Source organism: Myotis myotis, unplaced genomic scaffold, assembly GCF_014108235.1.
Source record: "Myotis myotis isolate mMyoMyo1 unplaced genomic scaffold, mMyoMyo1.p scaffold_m19_p_12, whole genome shotgun sequence".
Taxonomy (NCBI): Eukaryota; Metazoa; Chordata; class Mammalia; order Chiroptera; family Vespertilionidae; genus Myotis; species Myotis myotis.
Genome location: NW_023416316.1, coordinates 71,577,119 through 71,601,265, shown reverse-complemented (window position 1 = coordinate 71,601,265; position 24,147 = coordinate 71,577,119). Strand labels below are relative to the sequence as shown.

General features: G+C 51.4%; 1 protein-coding gene across 1 annotated transcript; it reads right to left on the bottom strand.

Moving 5' to 3' along the window:
* Positions 1 to 9,795: 9,795 nt before the first annotated feature.
* LOC118666862 (NUT family member 2G-like) lies at positions 9,796 to 18,585 on the bottom strand. The gene is made up of 8 exons (XM_036329148.1): positions 18,499 to 18,585; positions 18,256 to 18,385; positions 13,449 to 14,166; positions 12,967 to 13,095; positions 12,365 to 12,504; positions 11,682 to 11,926; positions 11,164 to 11,280; positions 9,796 to 10,650 (listed from the first exon to the last, which is right to left on the bottom strand). Exons 1-8 carry the CDS (start codon positions 18,583 to 18,585, stop codon positions 9,796 to 9,798), a joined length of 2,421 nt encoding a protein of 806 aa, XP_036185041.1.
* Between the last annotated feature and the right edge of the window lie 5,562 nt (positions 18,586 to 24,147).

The following is a 24,147-nucleotide window of genomic DNA, read 5'->3' as shown; positions in this document are numbered from 1 at the left end:
TTGAGAGATTGGATGGAAAGCCAAACCCAGGGTAGAGATGATGTGTGATGCTTTCCTATAGCCTGAATTCTTGTTATTTCATTTTCACATCTCATAACTGGATACAAATACTGAATTTTATTGCCCAGCTGGCGTGGCTCAGTGGTTGAGCATTGACCTATGAACCAGGAGGTCACAGATCCATTCCCAGTCAGGGCACATGCCCAGGTTGTGGGCTCGGTCCCCAGTGTGGGGCATGCAGGAGGCAGCATATTGATGACTCTCTCTCATCATTGATGTTTCTATCTCTGTCCCCCTCTCCTTTTCTCTCAATAAAAGTATATATTTAAAAAAATAAAGTAAAGCCCTAACTGGTTTGGCTCAGTGAATAGAGCATCACCCTGCAGACTGAAGGGTCCCAGGTTTGATTCCAGTCAAGGGCATGTACCTTGGTTGCAGGCACATCCCCAGTAGGGAGTGTGCAGGAGGCAGCTGATCAATGTTTCTCTCTCATCGATGTTTCTAACTCTCTATCCCTATCCCTTACTCTCTTTAAAAAATCAATAAAATATATTTTTAAAATAATAAAGTAAATAAATACTGTATTTTATTCACTGGAAATATGTACTCTATAGTAATTGTAATCATATTTTTTAAAATATTTTATTGATTTCAGAGAGGAAGGGAGAGAGAGAGAGAGAGAGAGAGAGAGAGAGGAGAAAGAGAGAAACATTAATGATGAGAGAGAATCATTGATCAGCTGCCTGCAGCACCAGGGATTGAGCCCACAACTCGGTCATGTGTCCTGACTGGGAATCAAACTGTGACCTCCTGATTCATAAGTCAATGCGCAATCACTGAGCCACACCAGCTGGTCTGTATTCAGATTTTCTAATCAAAATTTAAATACTTAGTGTTTTAAATCAGCACTGTTATGGAAAATTCAGACTATGTAGACATCATTTCTCTATTGCAGTTTGGATGGTGTGGTCTATTAAAAAATTTTTTGAGTAATATGTGCAAAAACCCTGTCCAATTTTACTCTTATCCCATGTTCACCTAACAACCTTTTTGAAGTTTCAACCCAATAACAAAAAGGTTTCCAGTAGAAAAATGATTTCTGTGTTATTTATGTTATATGAGAATTCTTCATACCTGGTGGATATCTTGAGACCACACCAAAGCACCACCCAACTAGTGCCAGAAAGAAAACACCAAAAGGGTAAAATTGGCAGGCCTCAGCCCTGCTAAAACAAATCCAACTCAGAAGGTCAGGCTCCACATAACAGCTGATGCTGTAGTGATGACCAGTCTTTATACCCAGTAAACCTGAGGGTCAGTCTCACCGACTGAGGTGCCAATGGCAATCAGGGTGCAACTAGAGCAGGAGAGCACACAGAATCCACAATGGTACCTTGTTGGGGCGCTTGCTGGGGAAATCAGGGAGACTGTGCCACTGGACCTCACAGGACACCTACTACATAAGGTCACTCTGCCAAGACTGGGAAACATAGCAGATCTACCCAATACATAGAAACAAACACGGGGAGGCAACCAAAATGAGGAGACAAAGAAATATGTCCCAAATGAAAGAACAGGACAAATTCCCAGAAAAGAGCTCAATAAAATGGAGGCAAGCAACTTATGGGATACAGAGTTAAAAACACGGGTTATAAGGATGCTGAATGAACTTAGGGGAAGAACAGATGATCTCAGTGAGAACTTTAACAAAGAGATAGGAAATATACAAAAAGGAGATAGAAAATATAATAAAGAACCAGTCAGAAATGAAGGGAATATACACTGAAATGAAGAATACTGGAGTCAATCAAGAGCAGATTAGATGAAATGGAGGATCGAATCAACGATTTAGAAGTCAAGGTAGTAAAAAGCACCCAATCAGAATAGCAAGAAGAAAGAAGAATCCAAAAAATAAGAAAAAATGGGTAGTTTCATGGATGTCTGGGACAACATAAAGTGTTGTCCAAAGGTAAGAGAGGGAGAAGAGACAGAGCAAGTGATTGAAAATGTACTTGGCAGTAATAGTGATGGAAAACTTCCGTAACTTGGTGAAGGAAATAGACATACAAGTCCACGAAGCACAGAGTCCTAAGCAAGATGAACCTGCCCCACCTGGTTTGGCTCAGTGGATAGAGCATCGACCTGTGGACTGAAGGGTCCTGGGTTCGATTCCAGTTAAGGGCACATGCCCAGGTTGCAGGCTCAATCGCCAGCAGGGGGCATGCAGGACAGAGCCAATCAATGATTCTCTCTCATCATTGATGTTTCTATCTCTCTCTTTCTCTCCCTTCCTCTCTGAAATCAATAAAAAAATATATATATTTTTAAAAGATGAACCCAAAGAGGCCCACACCAAGAAACCTCATAAATCAAATGGCAAAAGTTAAAGACAAAGAGAGAATATGAAAAGCAGCAAGAGAAAAACAGTTTGTTATGTAAAAGGGAGCTCCCTCCCATAAGACTGTTAGCTGATTTCCCAACAGAAACTTTGTAGGTCAGAAGGCATTGGCACCAAATGTTCAAAGTGCTGAAAAGTAAGAACCTTCAACCAAGGTTACTATACTCAGTAAGGCTACCATTGATAATCAAATGAAAGATAAAGAGTATGCCAGCCAAGAAAATACTGAAGGAGTTACAAGAAATGTTAAAGGGACTTCTTTAAGAAAAAGAAGGAAAATAAAAATATGAATAAGAAAATATCGCAAAAAATATATTCTCATTGACAAAAGAAAACACATAATAAAAGCAGTGGATCAACCAACATTAAAGTTTGTACAAAGGTTAAGATGTAAGAGTAGGGCCCTAGCCGGTTTGGCTCAGTGGATAGAGCGTCGGCCTGTGGACTGAAGGGTCCTGACTTCGATTCCGGTCAAGGGCATGTACCTTGCTTGCAGGCACATCCCCAGTAGGCACATCCCCACCACCACAGCCATGAGGAAGCCCAGGGTAGACTCTGCTCTGTAGTGGCCCCTGTGCTTGAGTTTGCTGCTGTCTCTCCCTCTCCCTCCCCCACCCCCAGCCCAGATAAACAGTATGTACATGCATCAAGAGAGGAGCTGAAGCAGGGGCACCCACGGCACAGATCGCTTATACCTCCCTGAGCCGGGGAGCCACAAGGTTTGCCAAAGGAGTACAGGATAATGGCCTAAGAGTCCAGCAGGCTGGGACAAACCTCTTTGGCTCTGTTAGGGGTTGAGGGAGGAAACAGCTCCAGCTACCTAGCCCAGAAACCTGTGGCAAAGGTGGGAGGGGGAACCTCATCACCTTGAAGAGTCACGTCTACATCCATATTCCCTTTTAGTTTTAGAAGAGGCTCTTTCATCCCTCCGCGCTCTGACCCCAGCAGTTAAGAAGAATTTGGTGCCACATAGGGGGTGGCGGGAGAAAGATCAGCAGGAGGCAGCTGATCGATATTTCTCATCGATGTTTCTAACTCTCTATCCCTCTCCCTTCCTCTCTGTAAAAAATCAATAATATATATATATATTTTTAAAAATGTAAGAGTAGGAAGATCATATGTAAATACAGCAGTAAATTAAGGGATACACACACACACACCACATAAACAAGAAGAGGGTGAATAAAAAATGATAGTGATTTTAGAATGTGTTCAAATTTAAGTGACCATAGGCTGCTATAAACATAACTTGATATATTTGAAGCACATCATAACCACAAACCAGAAATATACAAGAGACATATAAGAAATAAAAAGGAATTGAAGCACAACACTACAGAAAGTCAAATACATTCAACAGAAGAGAGAAAGAGGATAACAAAGGAACAAGAGAAGTACAAGAACAACTAGAAAACAACTAATAAAATGGCAATAACTATATATCTATCATTAATTACTTTAAATGTAAATGGATTAAATGCTCCAATGAAAAGACAAATGGAGAAAGAAGTGGTACATACATACAATGGAATATTGCTTGGACATAAAATAGTGAAATCTTACTATTTGCGACAACATGGATGGACCTATAGCATATTATGCTAAGTGAAATAATTCAGACAGAGAAAGACAAATGCCATAGTATTTAACTTATATGTGGAATCTAAGAAACAAAATAAATGAACAAACAAAACAGAAATAAATTCATGGATACAGAGAACAAACAAATAGTTGCCAGATGGGAGGGGGATTTTGGAGGTAGGTGAAAAAGGTGAATGGATTAAGAGGTACAAATTGACATTTAAAAATCAGTCATGGTGCCGAAACCGGTTTGGCTCAGTGGATAGAGCATCGGCCTGCGGACTGAAAGGTCCCAGGTTCGATTCCGGTCAAGGGCATGTACCTGGGTTGCAGGCATATCCCCAGTGGGAGATGTGCAGGAGGCAGCTGATCGATGTTTCTCTCTCATCGATATTTCTAACTGTCTATCTCTCTCCCTTCCTCTCTGTAAAAAATCAATAAAATATATTAAAAAAAAAATCAGTCATGGTGATATAGAGTGAATCCCAGGGAATATAGTCAATAATCTATAATAATAAAAGCATAATATGCTAATTAGACCAGACATCCTTCCAAACAAAGCCAGGGCTACGAGGGAAGCACAGATCCTGGGTGCCAGAGGGAAGCCGGTGCCAGCAGCCAGGGGAAGGAAGGCTTACTCTTGCATGAATTTCATGCATCGAGCCTCTAATATTGTACTAATTAAACATGGTATCAGGTGAATGCAAGACTTCCCAGGAGAATCACTTTGTAAGTTATATAAATGTCTAACCTCTACGCTATGAAAGTAATATAATATTGACTATCAACTGTAATTGTATATTTAAAAATTGAATTTTTAAAAAAGAACAAAATAAATAGAGAATGTTGTCTAAACCACCTAGTCTATGGTATTTTGTATAGCAGCCTGAGCAGATGAACACATAGAGAATACGTAAGATGTACATATCTTTGGGGTTGTAGAAGTAGAGACAAGAGACGATGAGGAAATGCAACATTGAAAAGATAATACTATGTTCTTGAGTTGATGAAGAATGTATATTGTCAATTAATAAATCAAAAGCAATCACAAGGAGGATAGACATTTTTTAACCTGAACCTAGTTGCACCTCTTGAAATGGTAGAACACAAAAGACAAAAGACAATCTTAAAATCAGTTAGCAAGGAAGATGATCACCTACAAAGAAAGCATTATTAAAATGATGGCATAATTTTCCATAGCAGCTACATAAAGTATATTAGATGAAAGAATTTTTCAAAGCCCTTGAATGGAAAAATTTAGCATCTACAATTGATTATCCAGTAACATTATAATTTTAAAAAGCCCAACAACAAATATTATGTTATTTTCAATATATACACATAATGCAAAATTATATATAATTCAAAAATTAAATGAGATCTCATATATAAATTTTATTACCTTGAACTCAGAATGTTGAAAGAAGACCAAGGCAAAATGATATATACAATATGATACTATATATAACCCCCCAAATTATCGTTATATATAATTTTGGTTACACATAGCTATAATAAAACCATAAGCTTTTTTGTAAGCTGGACATACACCAAGTTGGAATTTTCTCAAAATTAAAAATATAATTAGGATGTGATTCCACAACCCTCTCTTCAAAACAATTCAAAGAAGGATCTCAAAGAAATATTTGCACACTCACATTCATTGCTCCTTTTTTTTCTTCCACAATAGCCAAGAGAAACCCAAGTCCATTAACAGAAGAACAAATAAAGAAAATGTGGTCTGTAAATACCATGAGCCTTGAAAACAAAGAAACCACATCACATGTTACAAGGCAAATGAACCTTTGGGACATTATGTTAAGTGAAATAAGCAAGTCACAAAAGAACAAATACTGTGTGATTCCAATCACACAAAGTATCTAAAGTAGTTGAAGTCACAGAAACAGAAGGTAGAAAAGTGGTTGTGCAGATCTAAGGGAGGAGGCAATACTAAAATACTAGGGTCTGGTGCACGAATTTCATGCACAGGTGAGGGGTCCCCTCAGCCCAGCCTCCACCCTCTCCAATCAGGGAAATCCCTCTCAGAATCTGGGACTGTTGGCTCCTAACTGCTCACCTGCCTGCCTGCCCCCCTGCCAGTCTGATTGCCCCTAACTGCCTCTGCCTGCTGGCCTGGTTGCACCCAACTTTCCCCCGGCCTAGTAACCCCCCAACTGAACCCTGCTGGCCAGGTCTCCCCAAACTGCCCTCCCCCACTGGCCTGGTTGCCCCCAATTGTCCCCCCCAGCCTGGTTGCCCCCAACTGCCCCCCCCCGCCGCCAGCCTAGTCCCCCACACAGCCTACTGTTCAGTCGTTTGGTGTCCCTCACTAACCCCCCTGCTGGTCTGTTTGCCCCATGCAGCCTGCTGTTTGGTCATCCATCTGGTTGTTTCGGTCATGATGGCTCCTGGCTTTTTATATGTTAGGATTATTGACTATATTCCCTAATTAGGGAGAATTAGGGTCCAATGTGTACAGAGATCCAATGTTGAAAGATGACAATTTTCTAGAGATCTGTTGCACAGCAGTGTAAATATCATTAACACCGCTGAACTGTACACTTAAAAATGGTAAAGATGGATTAAAAAAGGAAGAATCATAGCAATACATTTCCACAATACATGATTGTCAACAGATTTTTAGATATGACACCATAAACAAAGGCAACAAAAGAACAAAATAAATTCGGCTTCATCAAAAGTAAAGACTTTTTTCCTTCCAAAGACACTATCGAGAAAGTAAAGGGCAGCCCACAAAATGGGAGAATTTAGTGGAAACCTTATCTCTGGAAAGACACTTTTACCTAGAATATATAAAGAACTCTCACAGCTCAATAATAAAAGCCAAACCAACTAAACTTGGCAAACGATGAGGACACACTGCTCCATAGAGATGTACACGTGGCCAGAAGCACAGAAAAGATGCTCAACATCAGGGAAACACAATCTCCATCCGCAATGAGATGCCGCTCCGAGCCATGAGGGTGGTGACAGGTCGGTCCCATGTCACTGGGATTTCCCCAGGATGCCAGGGCTTCCTCGAGGGGATTGATTCCTCGTGGAGAAGGAGGAAGTCTCTGCAGCCAAACCTGCCTGGTGCCTCCCAGGCTGTCCCAGTTCCTGCTGTGGGACCTGCACTCAGTCCCCAGGCCTCCCCAGCCCCACTCTTCTCACAGAAAATCAGGGGAAAGGAACTCACTCCCAGGCTCCCTTTGGCTCCCCACCCCACCCCCCACCCCCCACCCCACCCCGCCCCAGGAGCTACAAGGAAGTGGAGCAGCAGAGAGCGCTGAGCACACAGGGAGCACCTTCTCCATATGAGCACCGCGATTTCCCTGGAGGAGTGACAGAGGGCATTGCCGTTTCACAGAGTCTACTCAGTCACTGGAGCGCTGTCCTGCTTCCTGCCTAATGCCCTGCCCTCCAGGGTGTCATGTCAAGTTTATTTTCCATTCATTTATGACAAACCCAGTTCATTTTATTTATGTCTGCAGAACTGCCTGTAATAAGTTTGTAATAAAGAAGGTTGGCTGCAAGGAAATATGAAACACTTCTTCCCTTTTCTCCCCATTGCACCTACCGTAGTATTTTCCAAACGCTAATGTGCAAATCTTTCCAGGATTCCACGTACTCCGTGGACTTGGCCTCGCCCACAGTTGAAGCAGCAATAGGCCTCCACTCAGCCCCATTGTGCAGGTGCCAGAGAGATTTCGGGGTTCCCAGGGCTCTCAGGTGGGGGCAGCCAGGCTCTGCCTCCCCCTGGGAACTGTTCATCCAAACAATGATGCAAAGGCAGAAACAGCAGGCCAGTGAGGACAGGCGCAGAGACACCCGGGGCCAGGTGTGAACCTGATGATGGTGACAAGGCACACAGGGGTGGAGCAAGTGCGTTCCCTTCTAACACAACTCAGTGCTCCTAACAACCCTAGAGGTGGGGGGCCGGGGGACAGGGAGCAGTTACCCTGTTTATCCACGGAGACCCTGAAAGCAGAGAAGTCCCAGGACTAATTCGCACCAGTGACCGAGGGTCCAGGCTCTGTCTGTCACCCACACATTTGCATCCAGGGCCTGCCAGCCAGGCAGGGACACATCGGGGCTCATGGGGGGGATGCTCACCCGGGAGGGGAGGCAGCTTCTGGACCAGCCCCAGGACACACACAGAGTCTGGCACAACCTCCGAGCCCATTTCTCTGTTTGAGGCCCAGCGGGACAGGGAGCGGCAGCGGCCAGGGAAAGACGGGCCCAGGTGAGAAGTCTCCTTCACAAAGTGCCCAGGAGCTGGGAGAGTGGGTGCTGCCCGCCACACGGGACAAGGGAAGGCAGCAGAGGGGGACCTGAGGGCTGACCTGCGGTTTTGTGGGAGGGGTGAGGGCCCTGACGTGAGTCCATTCTCGCCCAAGCTCTTTGTGGGGCAGCAGAGGGCCAGGCCGCCTTTCACTGCGCGGCTTCCGCCCCATCCCATCGCTGCTGCTGGACCGCCGCCCGGGGCCACAGCTTCGCATGCTGGGTGGGCTGGGGCTGAGCTTGGGAGCCTCAGCCGTCCCACCCAACCTGAGCCCAGGGCAGGAATCAGACTTGAACCTGGGGAAGAGGCAGTGGCCAGGAGGCAGGGGGTGAGGGCCAGGGTGTGGCCACGTGGGAGCAGAGCTGGGACAGGCAGTTCTGCAGACAGGGGTCTCCTCCTGGCTCAGCTCCGTCCCTCACTGCTGGCTCATCTCACGCTTACATCCGGGGTCGGGTCCCTGCTTTGTCTGTGGGGTCTGTAGCAGTGCCCACAGCCGGTGACTGGGCCCCTCCCTCAGCCGGGATCTCAGCTGCCACCAGCCCTGGGGCCACACGCACCTGGGCCCCTGCCGCCCCTGCTGGTCGTGCTTGTGAAAGGGCCCCACAGGTTGTGAGTAGCACCTGTTTCCCACGCGGATGTAAATCTGCATCAGCATCTATCACACAAGAGTCCAGCCCTGGTTGGGAGGGAAGGGACAGCAGTCGTGGGCGTCCTTGAATCCCCGTTGTCCCTGAGCCCCGTCCCCCAGCCACAGCAGAGGGGTCCTCCTCCCCCAGCTGGACAGGATCGTCCCACATAGAAACCCCCCAAGGGACTTGGTATCCTCCCCACCCTCTGCCATTCCCCGTGTACCCACCTTTAACAGGCTTGTCGACATGACTCTCCTGTCACCCCCTTGTTCCAGCCTCGCCCTCACCCCCCTCCACTTTCAATCACCCGCTGAGACAGAGGATGCTCCTCCTGCAGGAGGCCCATGGGGGACAGGTGCCCCTGAGGCCCAGCCTTTCCCTCTCGGGTCAGGACACAGTCCGGCCTTGGGAGCAGAAGTGGTGGGAGGGGTCCCTGGGATTGGAGAGCTGTGTGCTCCCAGGAGCAGGAAGAGGTCCCTGTCAATCAGGAGGAGGGACTGAGGGTCCCCAGTGGATGCAGAGCTCCCAGGACCTCCCGCATCCTCCCTTCCTCTCAGGTCCCCTCTCCAAGGAGCAGCGCAGACCCGAGTACAGACACAGCGGCCCCCAGAGCATTTTCAAACAAAATTATCTTTATTCATAACAGACCCACAATGCCCCACAGGTGCTACTCCTACCCCCACCCTGACCCATCCCCACCCTAATGGTCTTGCCCTCCCTCCTACCCCCACCCAGGGCCACCCCCACCCAAAGGGTACCGCCCTCCCTCCTACCCCCACCCAGGCCCACCCCCACCCTAAGCGTCCTGCCCTCCCTCCTAACCCCACTCAGGCCCACCCCCACCCTAAGGGTCCTGCCCTCCTTCCTGCCTCCCATCCTCCCATGTCAGTGAAACAGCAGGATCAGCCCTGCGATGAGAAGGAGCCCTTGGCTCCTCTGGGGGACAGCCAGGCCCCATGCAGTCTGGGCCCCTCGGGGCGCTGGCAGTGGGGGGCACACCCCTCTGCTCCATCCTGGCTGCAGTGCCGCTTCCTCCCACTCCCTGGGTCAGACGGGTCACACTTCCTCTTGCGAGGCTGTGAGGAGGGCACCGGCCCCAGAGCCAGTGCTGGCCGCCCACAGACCCCGAGGTCGGCCCCTGGGCGGGGGGTCTTCTTCTGAGACTTGGACGCGGCAGGTGCAGCTCGGCTGAGGCCTCGTCTCTGAAGGGGCTGGGACTGGGCCGCGCCCCCGGGTCCGCGACCTCCAGGCCAGGCCAGGCCCGAGGCGGGGACAGGACTCAGAGAGAGCGCGCAGGGCAGCAGGCGGCCGGGAGAGGCCCAGAGGAAGGCCAGGCTGCGGAGGTCCTCCTCCTCCTCACGGGGCCTGTCCGCTGGCCCGCGAGTCTCCCTGGCAGGAGAGGCCTCTCTGGGGACGCAGGCCTCCCTGGGGCCCAGTGCGCAGTCAGCAGGCCCGTGGCCCTGGGGAGCAGCGGGGGGGCATCCAGCCCGGAGTGGTGGGTGCTCCTGACGCCCCGCAGAGACAGCAAAGGCCTGGGGCCTGGGCCGGTGGGCGCCCGCTGGGCCGCGCCTTTGCTGGTCCTTGAAGTCAGTCTCTGGTGGGCAGGCTTTGTCACTGACCCCCAGCTGCGGGCCACGGTCACGCCTCTGGGCATCTTGGCTGGTCGCAGACTCAGAAGGACTTGAGTCCCACAGGGGATGACTCGGGTGTGCTTGCACGTCCCCCTCCTTGGAGGCCAGGACTCGCTTCCCCACCAGCTGGGAGGAAGAAGGGACAGTGACTGACGCTGCTCACGTGAGAGGAGGAGGAGGGTGGGTGACTGGACAATGGCACAGGGAGGGAGGGGGAGGTGACACCATGACTGGAATCCACCACAGTCATGTGTCTCTCCTCTGTCCCCCGTGCCATATTCCCAGCTTTGTGGCCCCTCCCCTTCTGGGTTCCCATCCCCTCCTCTCTGTAGCCCTCTCCTTCTTGTTGTCCTGCCCTGCTCCCACCCAGGGCTGCCCCTCGGCATGCGGTGCCTACAGGCAGGGGTGATGTGGACACAGGCATGTGTGTCCTGGTTCTGGGCTGCTCCCTGCCCTGGTTTACCTGGGTGCGCCCTCCCTTGGCTCCCTGAGGGCCCCCCACCCCCGATCTACCTGGATCCCTCCCTCCCTGACTCACTAGGGTCTGTCCCTCCTCTAACTCCCCTGGGGTCCCTGGGTCCTATGGCTCACTTGGGGTCCCCCTCCCATCTCCCTAATGTCCACCCTCCCCTGGCTCACCTGGGTAGCAGTGAGCCCTTCTTCTTGTTCCAACTCCTCAGCTAGGGCCAAGGGATCCTGCTGTGCATCTGGGGAAATTATTTGTTCCATGAATTGGGGGTGAATGACCGCCTCCACCTGGGGCAGAAGGAAGCGGCTGTGAGCCCCTTGGCAGGGAGCAAACTGGGAGTCAGCGGGGCCTGGAGCACAAGTGGGAAAGCCAAGACCCACCCGTCCTCCTGCTCAGGGGGGTGTTTTACTCCATCATGGTCATCAGGTGCACACACACACACACACACACACACACACACACAGAGAAACACATGCACAGACACACACAGGGGTACAAAAACATGAACACAGCACACACACCACACCCACACAAAGCGCACACATGCACACAGACACACACACTCTCACACGCCCAGCTCAGGAACAAAGAGCAGAGCCCAATCCCATCAGCCTGGGAGAACCCGTGTCTGGGTGCTGCAGCACCTCCCTCTGGGACCGTATAGACCCGGAGCTGCCAGCCAGCCCACCTGGGTGACAAAGTCTTCCTGGGAGCACAGCTGGTCCAGGTAGCTCAGGAGACCCTCGTCCTGCAGCCACTCCTTTTCTTCATCTTCCCGTCCTCCACCTGGCGCCCCCATGGGCAGCTCATCCATGATGTCCATGTCCTCTTGCTCGGCCTCAGGGGGGGTCCCATTGCAGGACTTGGTCTCCTGGGGTAGCAGGGCTGTGTAGGCGCACTGGGCACTGGGTACAGCCTTCCTGATAGTGCGCGCTGGGCAGAGAGAGAAGAGGAGGGAGCATGAGGGATAAAGCTCCCACCTCCAGGGCATGCGATGCTGAGGGCAGTGTTTGGGGCATTAATATGGGTGCGGCTGGGTCGGGCCACCTGAAGCCTGTGACTATGTGACGGGAGAGGCCAGAGGAGAGCACCCAAGAGAGTCATGTGTGAGGACGTATGGATCCAGTGAATCTCCAAAGGGCCCCGCAGCCAGCCGCTTCTCAGCAGACTTCATGTGGGGCCTTTGACAAGGAGCAGGGAGAGGGGATGAGAAAGTGGACCAGGTCCAGAACCCATGGGGATTCTCAGGGCTGTTTCCCTTGAAAGACCAAAGCACCCCTGAAGGAGAAGGGCCCATGTGGGTGGGACAGTGGCCTGCCCTAGGCCCTGTTGCCTTTGGCCATGGGCTCCCGTGGGAACGTGCTGGCCTACCTGGCTGCCTGCCCACCACTGGGGCTGGGTGCCCCCGAAGATCAGGTCTCGGTGGGGCAGCAGGAGGCTGGGTGTGCGCCCCCTTCTTCCACCGCAACTTCTGAGACTGCATCTCCTCCTCTGCCTCAAACTCCATGAACCTGGGGGTAAGAAGGGCACAGCTGTGCTGAGAAGGAGGCCACCGGGAGCCCAGCAAGGCAGCAGCGGGTGGAGGGATGAGAGAGCCAGTGCCTTGGGGCTGTCAGGGCCCGGACACTGGGGAGGAAGGAGGCTGGCTGAGCACATTCCTGCACAGCCCCTCTGGCTGGAGTCTGCCTGATGGGCGGGGCACCTTCTCCCCAGCCTGTTCTGAGCCTTCATGTCCAGCCCAGGACGCGTCAGGGTCAGAAGAGCGGGGAGCTCCCGGGGAGGTTGGACAGAAGCATTCATGCTCTGAAGCTGAGGAAGAGGCTTCCCCAGGAGAGAAGGGCCTCTGGGCTGCGGGGACCCCGTGCTGAGTGACACCCTCCCACCACCCTCCTCTCTGATGGGACCTCACAGCTGGACCCTGCCCCACAGTCAGCCCTCACCCCCAGCTGTGGGGACCAAGGACCCTGACTCACTTTTCTGCCATCTCAGAATAGACCCTCCGGTCAAAGTTGCTCTTGCGCTGCCATTCCTGCATGGCCTGCCCTATTCCCTCCTCCAGCATCATGGTGGGCCTCAGGCGGGACAGGGACCAGAGCGCTGGCCTGTAATGCCTCAGGGTCAGTCATGGCTGCAGCCTGGCCTCCACCCACCTGCCCATCCCAGCTCAGTGGCGCCAGGTTCCCACCCCCACCCAGGAGGGCTGAGCGCTGGCAGGTGAGGGAGGAGGCGTCTGTGTGCAAAGACAAGCCTTCCAGCTGCTGTTGTCAGGGCTTCACATTCACACCTGCTCATGAACCGGGACTGGAGGCTGACCCTGCACTCGCACCCATCGCTGGGACCCCACCCTCAGACCTTCCTGCCAGCGTCCCGGGATCAGCCAGCCTGCAGGTCCCTCCCAGCTCCTCTCTGATGTGAAAGCTCCAGGCGTGCCCCCTGCCCTGCCCAGTGGACTCACATGAGGAAGCAGCAAAGAGCTCCCGCATCAGGACTCTGGGGAAGGTGCCCCCGGGCCAGGGCCTTGAAGCACTGCCAACGACGGAAGTCCTCATACACACTCTTGGGGTTACAGGTGTCATCCAGCGAGGCCTTGGACTGGGAGGCGGCCAGGCCACCCTCCCTGGAAGCCCCATGTGGCCATGATCCAGGGTCCACTCGGGGGACGATGGGGTCCAGCTGGGCAGCTGGTGGTGGAGCTTGAGGAGGAAGGCCGGGACACCAGCCTCCATTGCCGGCCTGGGTGCCTCCAAAAGCCAAGGCAGGCATAATCGCCTCCACCGCAGTGGCTTCCAAGAAGAGGGGTGCAGGACACACAGCACCCCCACAGATGGCACCTGGAGCACTCCCGTTGAGGGAGGCCTGAGTCAGGACAATGGTCTCAGTCTGAGAGGGCTGTGGTCGTCCCCCTTCTGACCTGACCTGGTCCATGATGTTGCAAGCCCCAGGCCCAGCGGGGCCTTGACCCACATCTCCTGCCACCAGAGGTGTCCTGGGCAAAGTGGGCAGCACCAGGGGGTGGCCAGGAGGGAATGACGGGGTCCTGAGGGGCGGCAGGTGCTGCTCCCAAGGTGGCCGTTGGGCGGGGCCAGTAGTGGGCTGGGGAAAGGGCTGTGCCATGAAAGGAGTCACGGAGGCACCAGGCTTCAGAGTCACATCCGCTCCCAGCACTGCAGATGCTGTTGAGACAAAGGAAAGGGTGAAGGGAGGAGGAGAACCAGCAAACAGCACTGAGGCGCTCTGGGCCCCCTGTAGCTACTGGGGAGTCAGAGCAGTGAGTCTCCCAGGGGAGGGCCATTGGGATGGACAAACTGCAGAGGTGGCACATGTCCTCAGGTCATTGTCACACTGTGACCTCCAGTTGGGAATTACTCCACTGTAGAGCTTGCTCCCCATCTCCAAGGCTCCCTGACCACAGTCTGCGAGAAGAAACCACCCCAGCCAGCGCTGACCCTGAGAGCCGCCCTAAGGATTCCCTGGCACCGACCCTGCCAGCCTCAGAGACATGGCCCTGGGCAGCAGTCTGCTCTGGGGGCGATGACCTTCTCCAAGGTAAGCTCTAGGCACCCAAAGGGCCTCTGAGAACAGGCCGTGTCTAAAATATTAGGGCCCCATCTGCTCCTCAGTCTTCCCGTTTTTCAATAAAATCACCCCCTTTCTGTCCTGGGCTTGCACAACAACACAGAAACACTTGAGTAATGTCTCTCCACAAAAAGGCACAGGGACCCCGATCTGACCCTTAAACACACTGACCAGCATGCACATGTGTGTCAGAACCAACAGTAAACACTCAACACGGGCCAGGTCCTGCCACTCGGCCCCAACGCTCAGGCCACTGATGGCGAACCTATGACACGCATGTCAGAGGTGACACGCGAACTCATTTTTTTGATTGATTTTTCTTTGTTAAATGGCATTTAAATATATAAAATAAATATCAAAAATATAAGTCTTTGTTTTACTATGTTTGCAAATATCAAAAAATTTCAATAGGTGACACGGCACCAGAGTTAAGTTAGGGTTTTTCAAAATGCTGGCAACGCTGAGCTCAAAAGGTTCGCCACCACTGACTCCGACTAATGGCCCCTCAGGAGCTTGTCATTTCACAGCCAGCAATGGCTGCAGAGGGTTAGAGAAGAACCACGGAATGGGTCAAAGTGGGGCTGTTGGTAGGCGTTTCCAGAAACTTCCATAGCTGCTGTCCTGTTAGATGGGTCATGGGACTGCAGACTGTGTGAGGTCCTTCCCCTTCCAGCTCCCAACAGTGGAAAGTGAACGCCCAGTAGGAAGCAGGTGTGAACCGGTGACTGTGGGACACAGTTGTCTGAACACGTCCCTGCTCAGAGGAACTCGAGCAGACCTAGTCCAGGAGAGCACGCTGCACACCGCGTGCCCCTAATTCCTCAGGACAGGCGGCCTCGGACGTTTACTACTGAAACAGACCATGGTCTTCCTGCCCCTGTGCACTCCCCACTTTATAAAGGAATCTGCCTTCACAGACGTTCCACGAAACACCACCCAGGCTCCACATCTGTTTTCTGTCCCTGAAGCAGGGACGTGGACTCTGAGCAAACCCCTCATCTCAAAGGTAAAGGGCAGGGCAGAGGGTGCACCATGAGATGCTCGACAAGAGGCAGTCTGTCTGAAGACCTGGGTGGCCACAGAGGGACGATTCGGGACAGCTCAGGGAGCCGGGCCCTCTCTTGGTGGAAGTTACCCGGCCGCCATGCCCCTGTGGAATCCAAGCCAACAAGCAGCTCCCTGGGCTGAGGAGGGGTGAGCTCTGGGCCAGAAGCAGGGGAGAAGCTCCGGGCTGCAGCAGTTGGAGGACCTTCCACCCCAGCCCTCGAGAGGACATTTCATTGTGGACTTGGCCACAGACAGCCCCACTGGACAGCTTTCTGGCTAAGACCCTCCCACAGCCCCCATTAGCTCTAGTGAACTCAGGTCAAGTCCCTTAGAAAGATACTGTGGGGCAAGCTCCAGGTGCCCGAAGAACAGCACACAGGACTAGGCTTTCCCGTGACCACCCTGTGCCACCCCAGGACATCGCCCACTACTCCGCCCACACACGTGGCAGTGGCTTGTCTCCCCTCTGGGAAGAACCCACGTGCCTGCTGCCGTCCTTTCTCCACACCCAGGCATTTCCCTGAGCCACCCTGACCCACCTCTAGGAGCCCTCCTGCCAGTGCCCTCACAGGTTCCCATGGGCTCCCAGCCTCCCTGGGTGACAGGTCCTTGGAGGTCCAGTGCTCGCTCCCTCCCCTACTTCAGTCAAACCGTGTTTCCCCAGTGTCACAGTTTAACCCCAAGTTTTGAGGGACATCTCAGTGTTTAAAACATCCCCCTCCAATCTATAGTTTTACCTCCTACTGAAGCCATCCCCGCAGGCTCATTCACTGACCACTGCTGCCTAGTAGCCTCCACAATGAGAAAAGTCAAGTGGAGAATCCAGAGAGTGAGCTGCTCCAACAGCTGCTCAGCATCCAGTGGAGGGAAGGTTTGGATTTGAACTGTAGAATGTAGGGCTCCAGACATTCTGCAGCGGGGGAGGGGCCGAGGACCAATGGGCTGGGGGGGCATTCCATGGAGGGCTCTGATAGGTAGGTGAGAACCAGCAATTCCTTTCAAATTTAAACTCACAAATTTAAAGATACACTAGCAGTAATGACCTTCTCTAAGGTAAGTTCTAGGCAGCCAAAGTCACCTGATGACTTTTTTTCAGTTCTTAACCCATCACCCTAGTTCTGGGTCCCCTCAACCTGCTTCCTATCTGGTCTTGGTTGACTTCAACACAGGCTACACTTTCTGAACAAAATTCAGAACATGCAGCCTGAAGAAATATGGCAACTTATGGCCACATGGAACCCAGTGTTTGAAATTAGGACTGACCCAGCAGAGGCAGCATGCTCGGTGGCTGTGTGCACATCATTCCTTAGGAAGCAGTCCCATGGCCCCAAGTGCCACCCAGTGCTGGGAGCCCTGCAGATGCAGCTGGCCCAGCCTTACAAACCATCCCCTTTGCTCCAGTCCATCCAGGCAAGGTCCTATAGCCTACAGGGCAAGACCAGAAATCACCACTTTTTGTTTCTCAGAGTATTATGTTGTTCAATGTCTAATTTTTTACTCTTTGAGTGATTTAAATGTACTGTTTTAAGCAAGTAATGCCTTTGCATAGTTCACAAATTGTGCAAAATGGAAAGTGTAGTGAGGAGTCTTCCTCCTGCCTCCTTCCCCTCTTGCAAATGACCGGAGAGATGATGCTATAATTTCAGTTTCTTTGGAAAATATGGCAAACTCAAGTCAGTAAGTTGATTCTGCTACTATATATATGTTCTATTGCCAACTGAAATTCTGCAATATAATACAAAAAAGGAGGGCGGGCAGGGTGTCATTGTTCCCATGCTACCTGCCATGTCAAAGGAATTTGGCCCAGATAGTCATGTCTTGATCAATGTTAAAACAACAGTCTTGCAAGGGAAACATCTGTGAACCAACATTTATTGAAAACCTCCACGTACTGAATTAATACAGGAGGGACGGGGTCAGGGGCAAGCTCTCTTAGAGTGTGTCCAGGTCTAAAGTTCTTGGCAGGAATTGTGCAACGGAACGGCTGGACTTCTAGGAGGAAGGACCTACTCTCTCTAGAAACCACGGACCTGCAGTCCAAGGGCATGAAGGCACTTGCCCCTCCGAGGACAGTGCTTCGGGCCGGCCTCTCCCAAACTCTGCCCCGAGGGGGCATCCAAGTGCATGGACTGCACGTTTGCAACTTTAAAGTCGCAAGTGCTCCCTGCACACGCGCTGGGAGGTTCCTGGGAGGAGGACCTGCAGGAGGCCTCACAACACCCCTCCCTCCACTCCTTCCTCTCCTGCAGGGACAGCCTGGGCCCTTCCCAGGGTGCCTCGCGCCAGGAAGCATGCAGGAGCACGCCCCCTGGGGGCGGGACTCTGTCCTGCAACTGCTCCCAGCGTCCGTTGAGGCGGTTGGCTCCCACGGGCGCGCGCATGCGCTAATGGCAGGCGGGTCCCCAACGGCCGCCCAGGCTGCACGCGGGGCCTGGCATGGCGGCCTCCGGAGTCCGTTAGGCAAACGGGGAGGTAAGGGGCGCGGCCTCCTCTCCCCTCAGGCGCCCCCTCTTCTCTGTGGTTCTCCCCGTGGGCTCTGTGCCCCGGGTCTGTGCTCAGCCCCCACCCTCCCATATTCTGTGTGTTTTCACCGGGAATTGACAGCAACTGCCCGTTGGGGGTCAGTGACGGGGGCCTACACGGCCCAGTGATGCCTGTGAGCGTCCAACTCGGGGTCGGTCTGTGTCCCCCGCTTTCTGAACAGCGCGGCTCCCGGCAGCTCTTCCGCCTCTGACAGCGCCTCCGGTTCGGCAGAAGCTGCTCGTGTCCCTGAAATGAGTGGACAGGGCGGAGCCCCCACTCCCCACAGTCCCGGGGCTCCCTCCTCAGGGCCTCGGCCAGCGGGCACCTCCCCGCACCCGCCATGCGGGCGATCTGCCGACCTGGATGCGGCTGCTGCCAACGCCGGGTTGCGGGCAGCCTGGGTCGGGGCGTGGGCACTGGCGGCGGGTCTGAGGTGTGTGCGCCATGTGGGCGCTCGCTGTGTCTGCGGGCGTCTGGCCACGGGGCGGCCATGCCTGTGTCTGAACGTGCAGGTGGAGGCTGCTTTTGGAGGGCGTGGAGGTGTATATGCCGGTGAACATTAGTGTCTGTGCGGTTTGGTGTGGGGGGTGTGGCTGTGTGCTCACAAGATGGGAGAGTGAATTCTGGGGAATTTGGGAGGGGTTATGTGTGTGCAGGTGTGTATGTGGCATGAAGTGTGTTGGGACATACGTATGGGGAGACAGGTGTGCATGTTTGCAGGGCACGGGGTATTGGGGGGTCTGTTTGGGGCTTGTGGAGAGTGTGTGTGTGGAGTTTACTGTGTGTTCCAGGGCCATGGCCGGGCAAGGATGTTTGCTGGAGCTCCGTGTTTGCATTTTTCAGTCGGGCCCTAAGGCTTACATATTTTGGGAACCGAGGGTGTGAGTATTTGAGGGAGAGATGGTTTCTGAGCTTATACAGCGGTTGGAGGATGGTATCTATGTATGGGAGGTGTGTGATAAGGTTATTTGTAGTATTTGTGGATGTGAGAGCTGACTCATTAGCTAGGGGGAATTTGGAATTTGGATGTTGTCTCATATGTGGTTTGCTGGAGATATTTCTACGTGTCTTGCCCAGGTATACTGGTCTGTGTTTATATCTATCACCAGGTGCATGAATTATCAGTTTGTTCATATGGTGTATGGGGTTCTCAGGTGTACTTAAAGTGTATTTCTTTGGAGAATACTGAAGTGTTTCTACATGTATTTGGTAGTAGTTAGCAAGCCGTGGTCTGTATGCTCAGAGTGATGCCAGAGAAAACAATGTGTACAGTGTGCTTTTGTTACATACTGAAGAGGCGAGGTGATGAGCTTGTATTCTGGAGAGGTGGCATAGTGCATAGTGTTTGAGGGTCTGTATATTCAGAGCTTGAGAATATTTGCAAGCGTGTGTGTTTCGATAGGCGTGTGAGAATTGTGTATGCATATTAGTGAGAGTTAAGGGCTTGTCAGTGCTTTCGTGTTTTGCATGTATCTATCTGAGTGTGTGGGGTGTATATTCGTGAGTGGTTTGTGGGTGTGTGTATTTGGGATTTGTGAGTGTATCAGGAGGCTTAGGGTCCTCTTTGCATCTGTTCCAAAATGTAATGCTTGCAGAATTTGGTGGTATTTCTTTTATGTGTCCTCTCAATGTGTGTGAGGTGGGCTTATATGTATTTGATAAGTAGAGGTTGTTTGTCACTCTATGTATTTGAGTTCTTGGAGCTTATGGATGGGCTGTGTATTCTAGGGAATGTGAGAGTTCACTTTGTGTGTTTGGAAACAAAGAGACTGTAGATTGTGTGTGTGTGTTCAGGAATCATGGAGAGTGTGCATTTTATGGCTGTGGAGTTTCATATGGATTTTTTTGGGTGTGACACATGAGACAGTTGTCTACTTGTATTTTTAGAGGGTCTGAAATTTTCAGTATTCAGTGTGTATATCTGGGTGGTATGTTGGTTGCCCATGTTTATATACAGGCCCATGTTGTGTGTGTGTGAATATAATTGTAGGTGTAGAATGTGAATATTCAGGATGATTAGGGGTTTGTTTGTAACAACATAGGTAGTAAGAGGTGGCCTATCTGTATATTCCAGGAGAGTGAGGGTAGAAATGTACATGTGTGTTCATATATGTAAATTAATTTTTGTTTATATATCTGGGTGGGAATGGAGGTTCCTACGCAGGGTGTAAGTGCATTGTACGCACATAATCATTTGACAGGGGATGGAGTGTGCTGGAACTGGCTCATACTAGCTTGGGATAGTTGATGGTGCATGTCTCTCTGGGGCTCTGTGTTCATCAGGTGGATAGCTTGAAATTAGACATGCTGGGAATATTTGTACCAGGTACTCACCACAATTGAAGTATTTCCTGCATCCTCCTGAGTGATCAGCATTCACCAGCACCCCACTTGTGTGTGTGTGTGTGTGTGTGTGTGTGTGTGTGTGAAGCAGGAATATTCAGGCATCAGTGGGCATATGTATGAGAGGCTCTATGTGAATTGGGAGCGAGGCATCTGGGGCTGCGGGCCTTGCATAGACCATGGTCATTCTGAATCATTGCATTGCTCTTAATCAGGTTGGTCCATTCTTTAGGGCCAAAGAATCCCATAAATGTTGGTGATCTCTGGCCCCTCTTCCTACAGATGGATTGGGGGTGTCTGTCCCTTAGGCAGGTGGAAATTTCTTTATTCTTTAGCATTTGTATGGTCCTGGCATCTGGGGCCCTAGATGGGTGGGCCTGGTAGACAGATAGCCATGCAGAACAGAACCTTCACAGGTGTACTGCTGGCCTGACAGGCTGCAGTCAGAAAGAGGAGGGGGCTTCCTGGAGGTCAGATGGCAAAGTGTTCCCCCTGGCAAATGCCCTAAGAATCAGCTGGGCAGGTACTGGTATTACTGACTCATACCTGCTGACGGCACGGAGCAATTGGGGCCGGCACCAGCAGCAGCTGGGAGCGGGGCTGGGGCTGTCAGCAGGTGCAAGTGGTGGCTACTGCCCTGATTGCCCCTCAGGAGCAGGGGGAGGTGGAGAAGCCCTCAGGGGCAATCGGGGCCTGCAGCTGCCACTCGCACCCGCTGATGGCTTGGAGCAATTGAGGCCGGCACCAGCAGCAGGTGCCTATATAATAAAAGCCTAAGGATAAGGTGGGTGGGCAAGGACAGCCTTTACATGGGGTCCAGGTCGTGAGTTGTGTTGTGTATCAGGCTGGTGAGTGATGTCACTAGTTCTTAACCCACTTATCTCCATGGAAACCTCAATCATTTGGATAGGGAGGACTTCAGGGGTCAGTGATATGACAGAGATGGATGTGAAGAGGCTTTGTTCCTGAGGATGGCTGGGAGCTGACACCTGGACAGACAGGGGAGTCCCACTCTGAGGACATATATGTCTCTGACATTTCTGAACACTTTAGACATTCTCTCCTTTGTTATCTGAAGGCTCAGGATGATTCTAGCACTGAGATGAATCTCATCTCAGCTTCATGTTTCACAGATAGGATGACATGACCCTCTTTTCTCTATTCCATGTTGATCTGCAAACCACCAGAGGGAACCACATGATGAGTGTAGCCACCAGCTGACCCCACAGCTGCCTCCTGCCTCTCTTAATCCCGCCCAAGAATTTATTGGGTCTTCCTTCCTTATGGTGAGTCTCCTGGTCTTTTCTCTCCCATGGTGAATCCTCCTGCCACAGAATGTACCCCTCACTTGCTTGAATGCCCCAATAACTGCTTGTCTGAGTATAAGCAGATTCCTAGTAGCTCTCACTGCCTTCTCCATAACCTAGCCCCTATAAAATGACAGTGTGGTACTGATCATGTTGTGGGTTGATGCCAGAATGGAGCCAGTCCTAGTTTTATATTTTAAAATGTTACATATTTAAATAAACATGCAGTATAATGTATACAAGGTAGATATTCTTGGGGTTGTTTGTTGAAAATTTTTTTGGCTTTGGCTCTGAAATGGGGAAGGCACGGCTCTGAGTTGTATGGGTGAGGAACAGGAGTACCTTGGTATCCTGAATCGGCACTGAAAATCCCCCACCAGGTGCAATTAATGCAAAATGCTAGAATGGCTGAGCTTGGACAGAGCTGGTTTTTCTGGGGCTGATATTTTTTTGGAGTGTAGTCATTCCCCTGTCTCTCCATGGACAGAAGGAATCTTCTGTTCTTTTTTAAAAAAGAATTTAAGAAAATGTTTTATTACAGTTGCCATACAATTATTATATTAGTTTCAGGTGTGCAACATGGTGATAAAACATTTATATAACTCACAAATTGATTACCTCGATAAGTCTAGTACCCATTTGACACCATATGCAGTTCTTACAATATTATTGACTTTATATCCCTATGGCTGTTTTTATAATTGTCAATTTGTAGATATTAATCCCTTCCACTTTTCACCCATCCTTCCCACCTCCCTTCAAAATGTTCACAGCACCTGTGAATATACTTCTGTTTTGTTTGTTGGTTAATTTTGTTCTTTTGATTCCACATGTAAATGAAACCACATTGTCCTTGTCCTTCTCCATCTGAGTTATTTGACTTAGCATAATACCCTCTAGTTCTATCTGTGTTGTTGCAAATGGCAAGATTTCAGTCTCTCTTTTGGTTGAGCAAAATTGTATTGTTTTCAGTACCACAACTTCTTTATCCATTCATTTATTGATGGATACTTCTGTTTCTTCCATGTCTTGGCTATCCTATATAATAAAAGCCTAATATGCTAAGTGCCCAGTCAGCCAGTCATTCATTCCACCAATCAAAGTGTAATCCTATATAATAAAAGGCTAATATGCAAATAGACCCATCGGTGGAACAACAGAACAACTGGTTGCTATGATGTGTGCTGACCACCAAGTGGTGCGTATGGAACATGGTGGGTGTTGGCCGCGGCGGGATGGTGGGGCAGGTGAGCAGGGGCACCAGACCAAGGTGGGGCACTGGTTGTTGTCATTGGGGCGAGCCTCTGGTGGTTACTGAAAATTCTTTGCTCCCCCACGCCATGGTCCCGCGCGGTGCTTGCACCTGCTGCCAGTGCTGGCCCCACTCACACCTGCTGATAGCGCCTGGCACTGGCCCCGATTGCTTGGCGCCATTAGCGGATGTGAGTGGTGGCTGCTGGCCCCAATCACCCCTCAGGGCTTCTCCACCTACCCCTGCTCCTGAGGGGCAATCAGGGCAGTAACCACCACTTGCACCCACTGATGGTGCCGGCCCTGCTTGCACCTGCTGCTGGTGCCGGCCCCAATTGCTCCTCACTGTCAGTGGGTGCAAATGGGGCTGGCGCCGTTAGTATGTGGGGGTGGCGGCAGTGGGATCAGGGCTGCAGGCAGACAGTGGACCGAGGGCCTTGTGGAGAGGGGTTGGGCGGAGGCGTGGAGTATGGGTTGAGACCTGCCCCTGTGCCTGCCGCAGCTTCGCGGCCCACGGTTCCTTTCAAGGTGCATGAATTCGTGCACTGGGCCCCTAGTATGCTAATGATATGCTAAGGCTGCTCAACCACTCAGTATGACATGCACTGACCACCAGGGGGCAGACAGTACACCAGTAGCTATGATGTGCACTGACTACCAGGGGGCAGATGCTCCGACCAGTAGGTTAGCTTGCTGCTGGGGTCTGGCTAATCAGGACTGAGTGAGATGCACCAGACATGCCCTGGAGCCCTCCCGCAGCCCCTCCCTGGCTGGCCAACCTCCCGCGTCCCTCCCCAGCACCAGTGGGATCCCTTGGCCTGGCCTACACCCTCTCGTATTCTGGATCCCTTGGGGGATGTCGAAGAGCCAGTTTCGGCCTGATCCTGCAGGCCAGGCTGAGGGACCCCATTGGTGCATGAATTCCTGCACTGGACCTCTAGTTGTAATTAATGCTGCAATGGACATAGAGATGCATATATCTTTTAGAATTAGTGCTTTATGTTTCTTTGAATAAATACTGAGAAGTGGAATTGCTGGGTCCTCCTCGTTTCTTTTTATGGCCTTTGATTTAAAGTGTATTTTGTGTGATATAAGTATTGTGATACC

What these genes read in the sequence shown, in the direction of transcription:
- LOC118666862 (XM_036329148.1), bottom strand. Translation starts at nt 18,585, where the DNA reads ATGGCGCACACACCTCAGACCCGCCGCCAGTGCCCACGCCCCGACCCA. An exon ending in GCTCTTTGCTGCTTCCTCAT is followed by an intron (nt 13,096 to 13,448) that starts GTGAGTCCACTG and finishes GAGGCATTACAG; the next exon opens with GCCAGCGCTCTGGTCCCTGT. An exon ending in AGTGGTGGGCAGGCAGCCAG is followed by an intron (nt 11,927 to 12,364) that starts GTAGGCCAGCAC and finishes CTCTCTGCCCAG; the next exon opens with CGCGCACTATCAGGAAGGCT.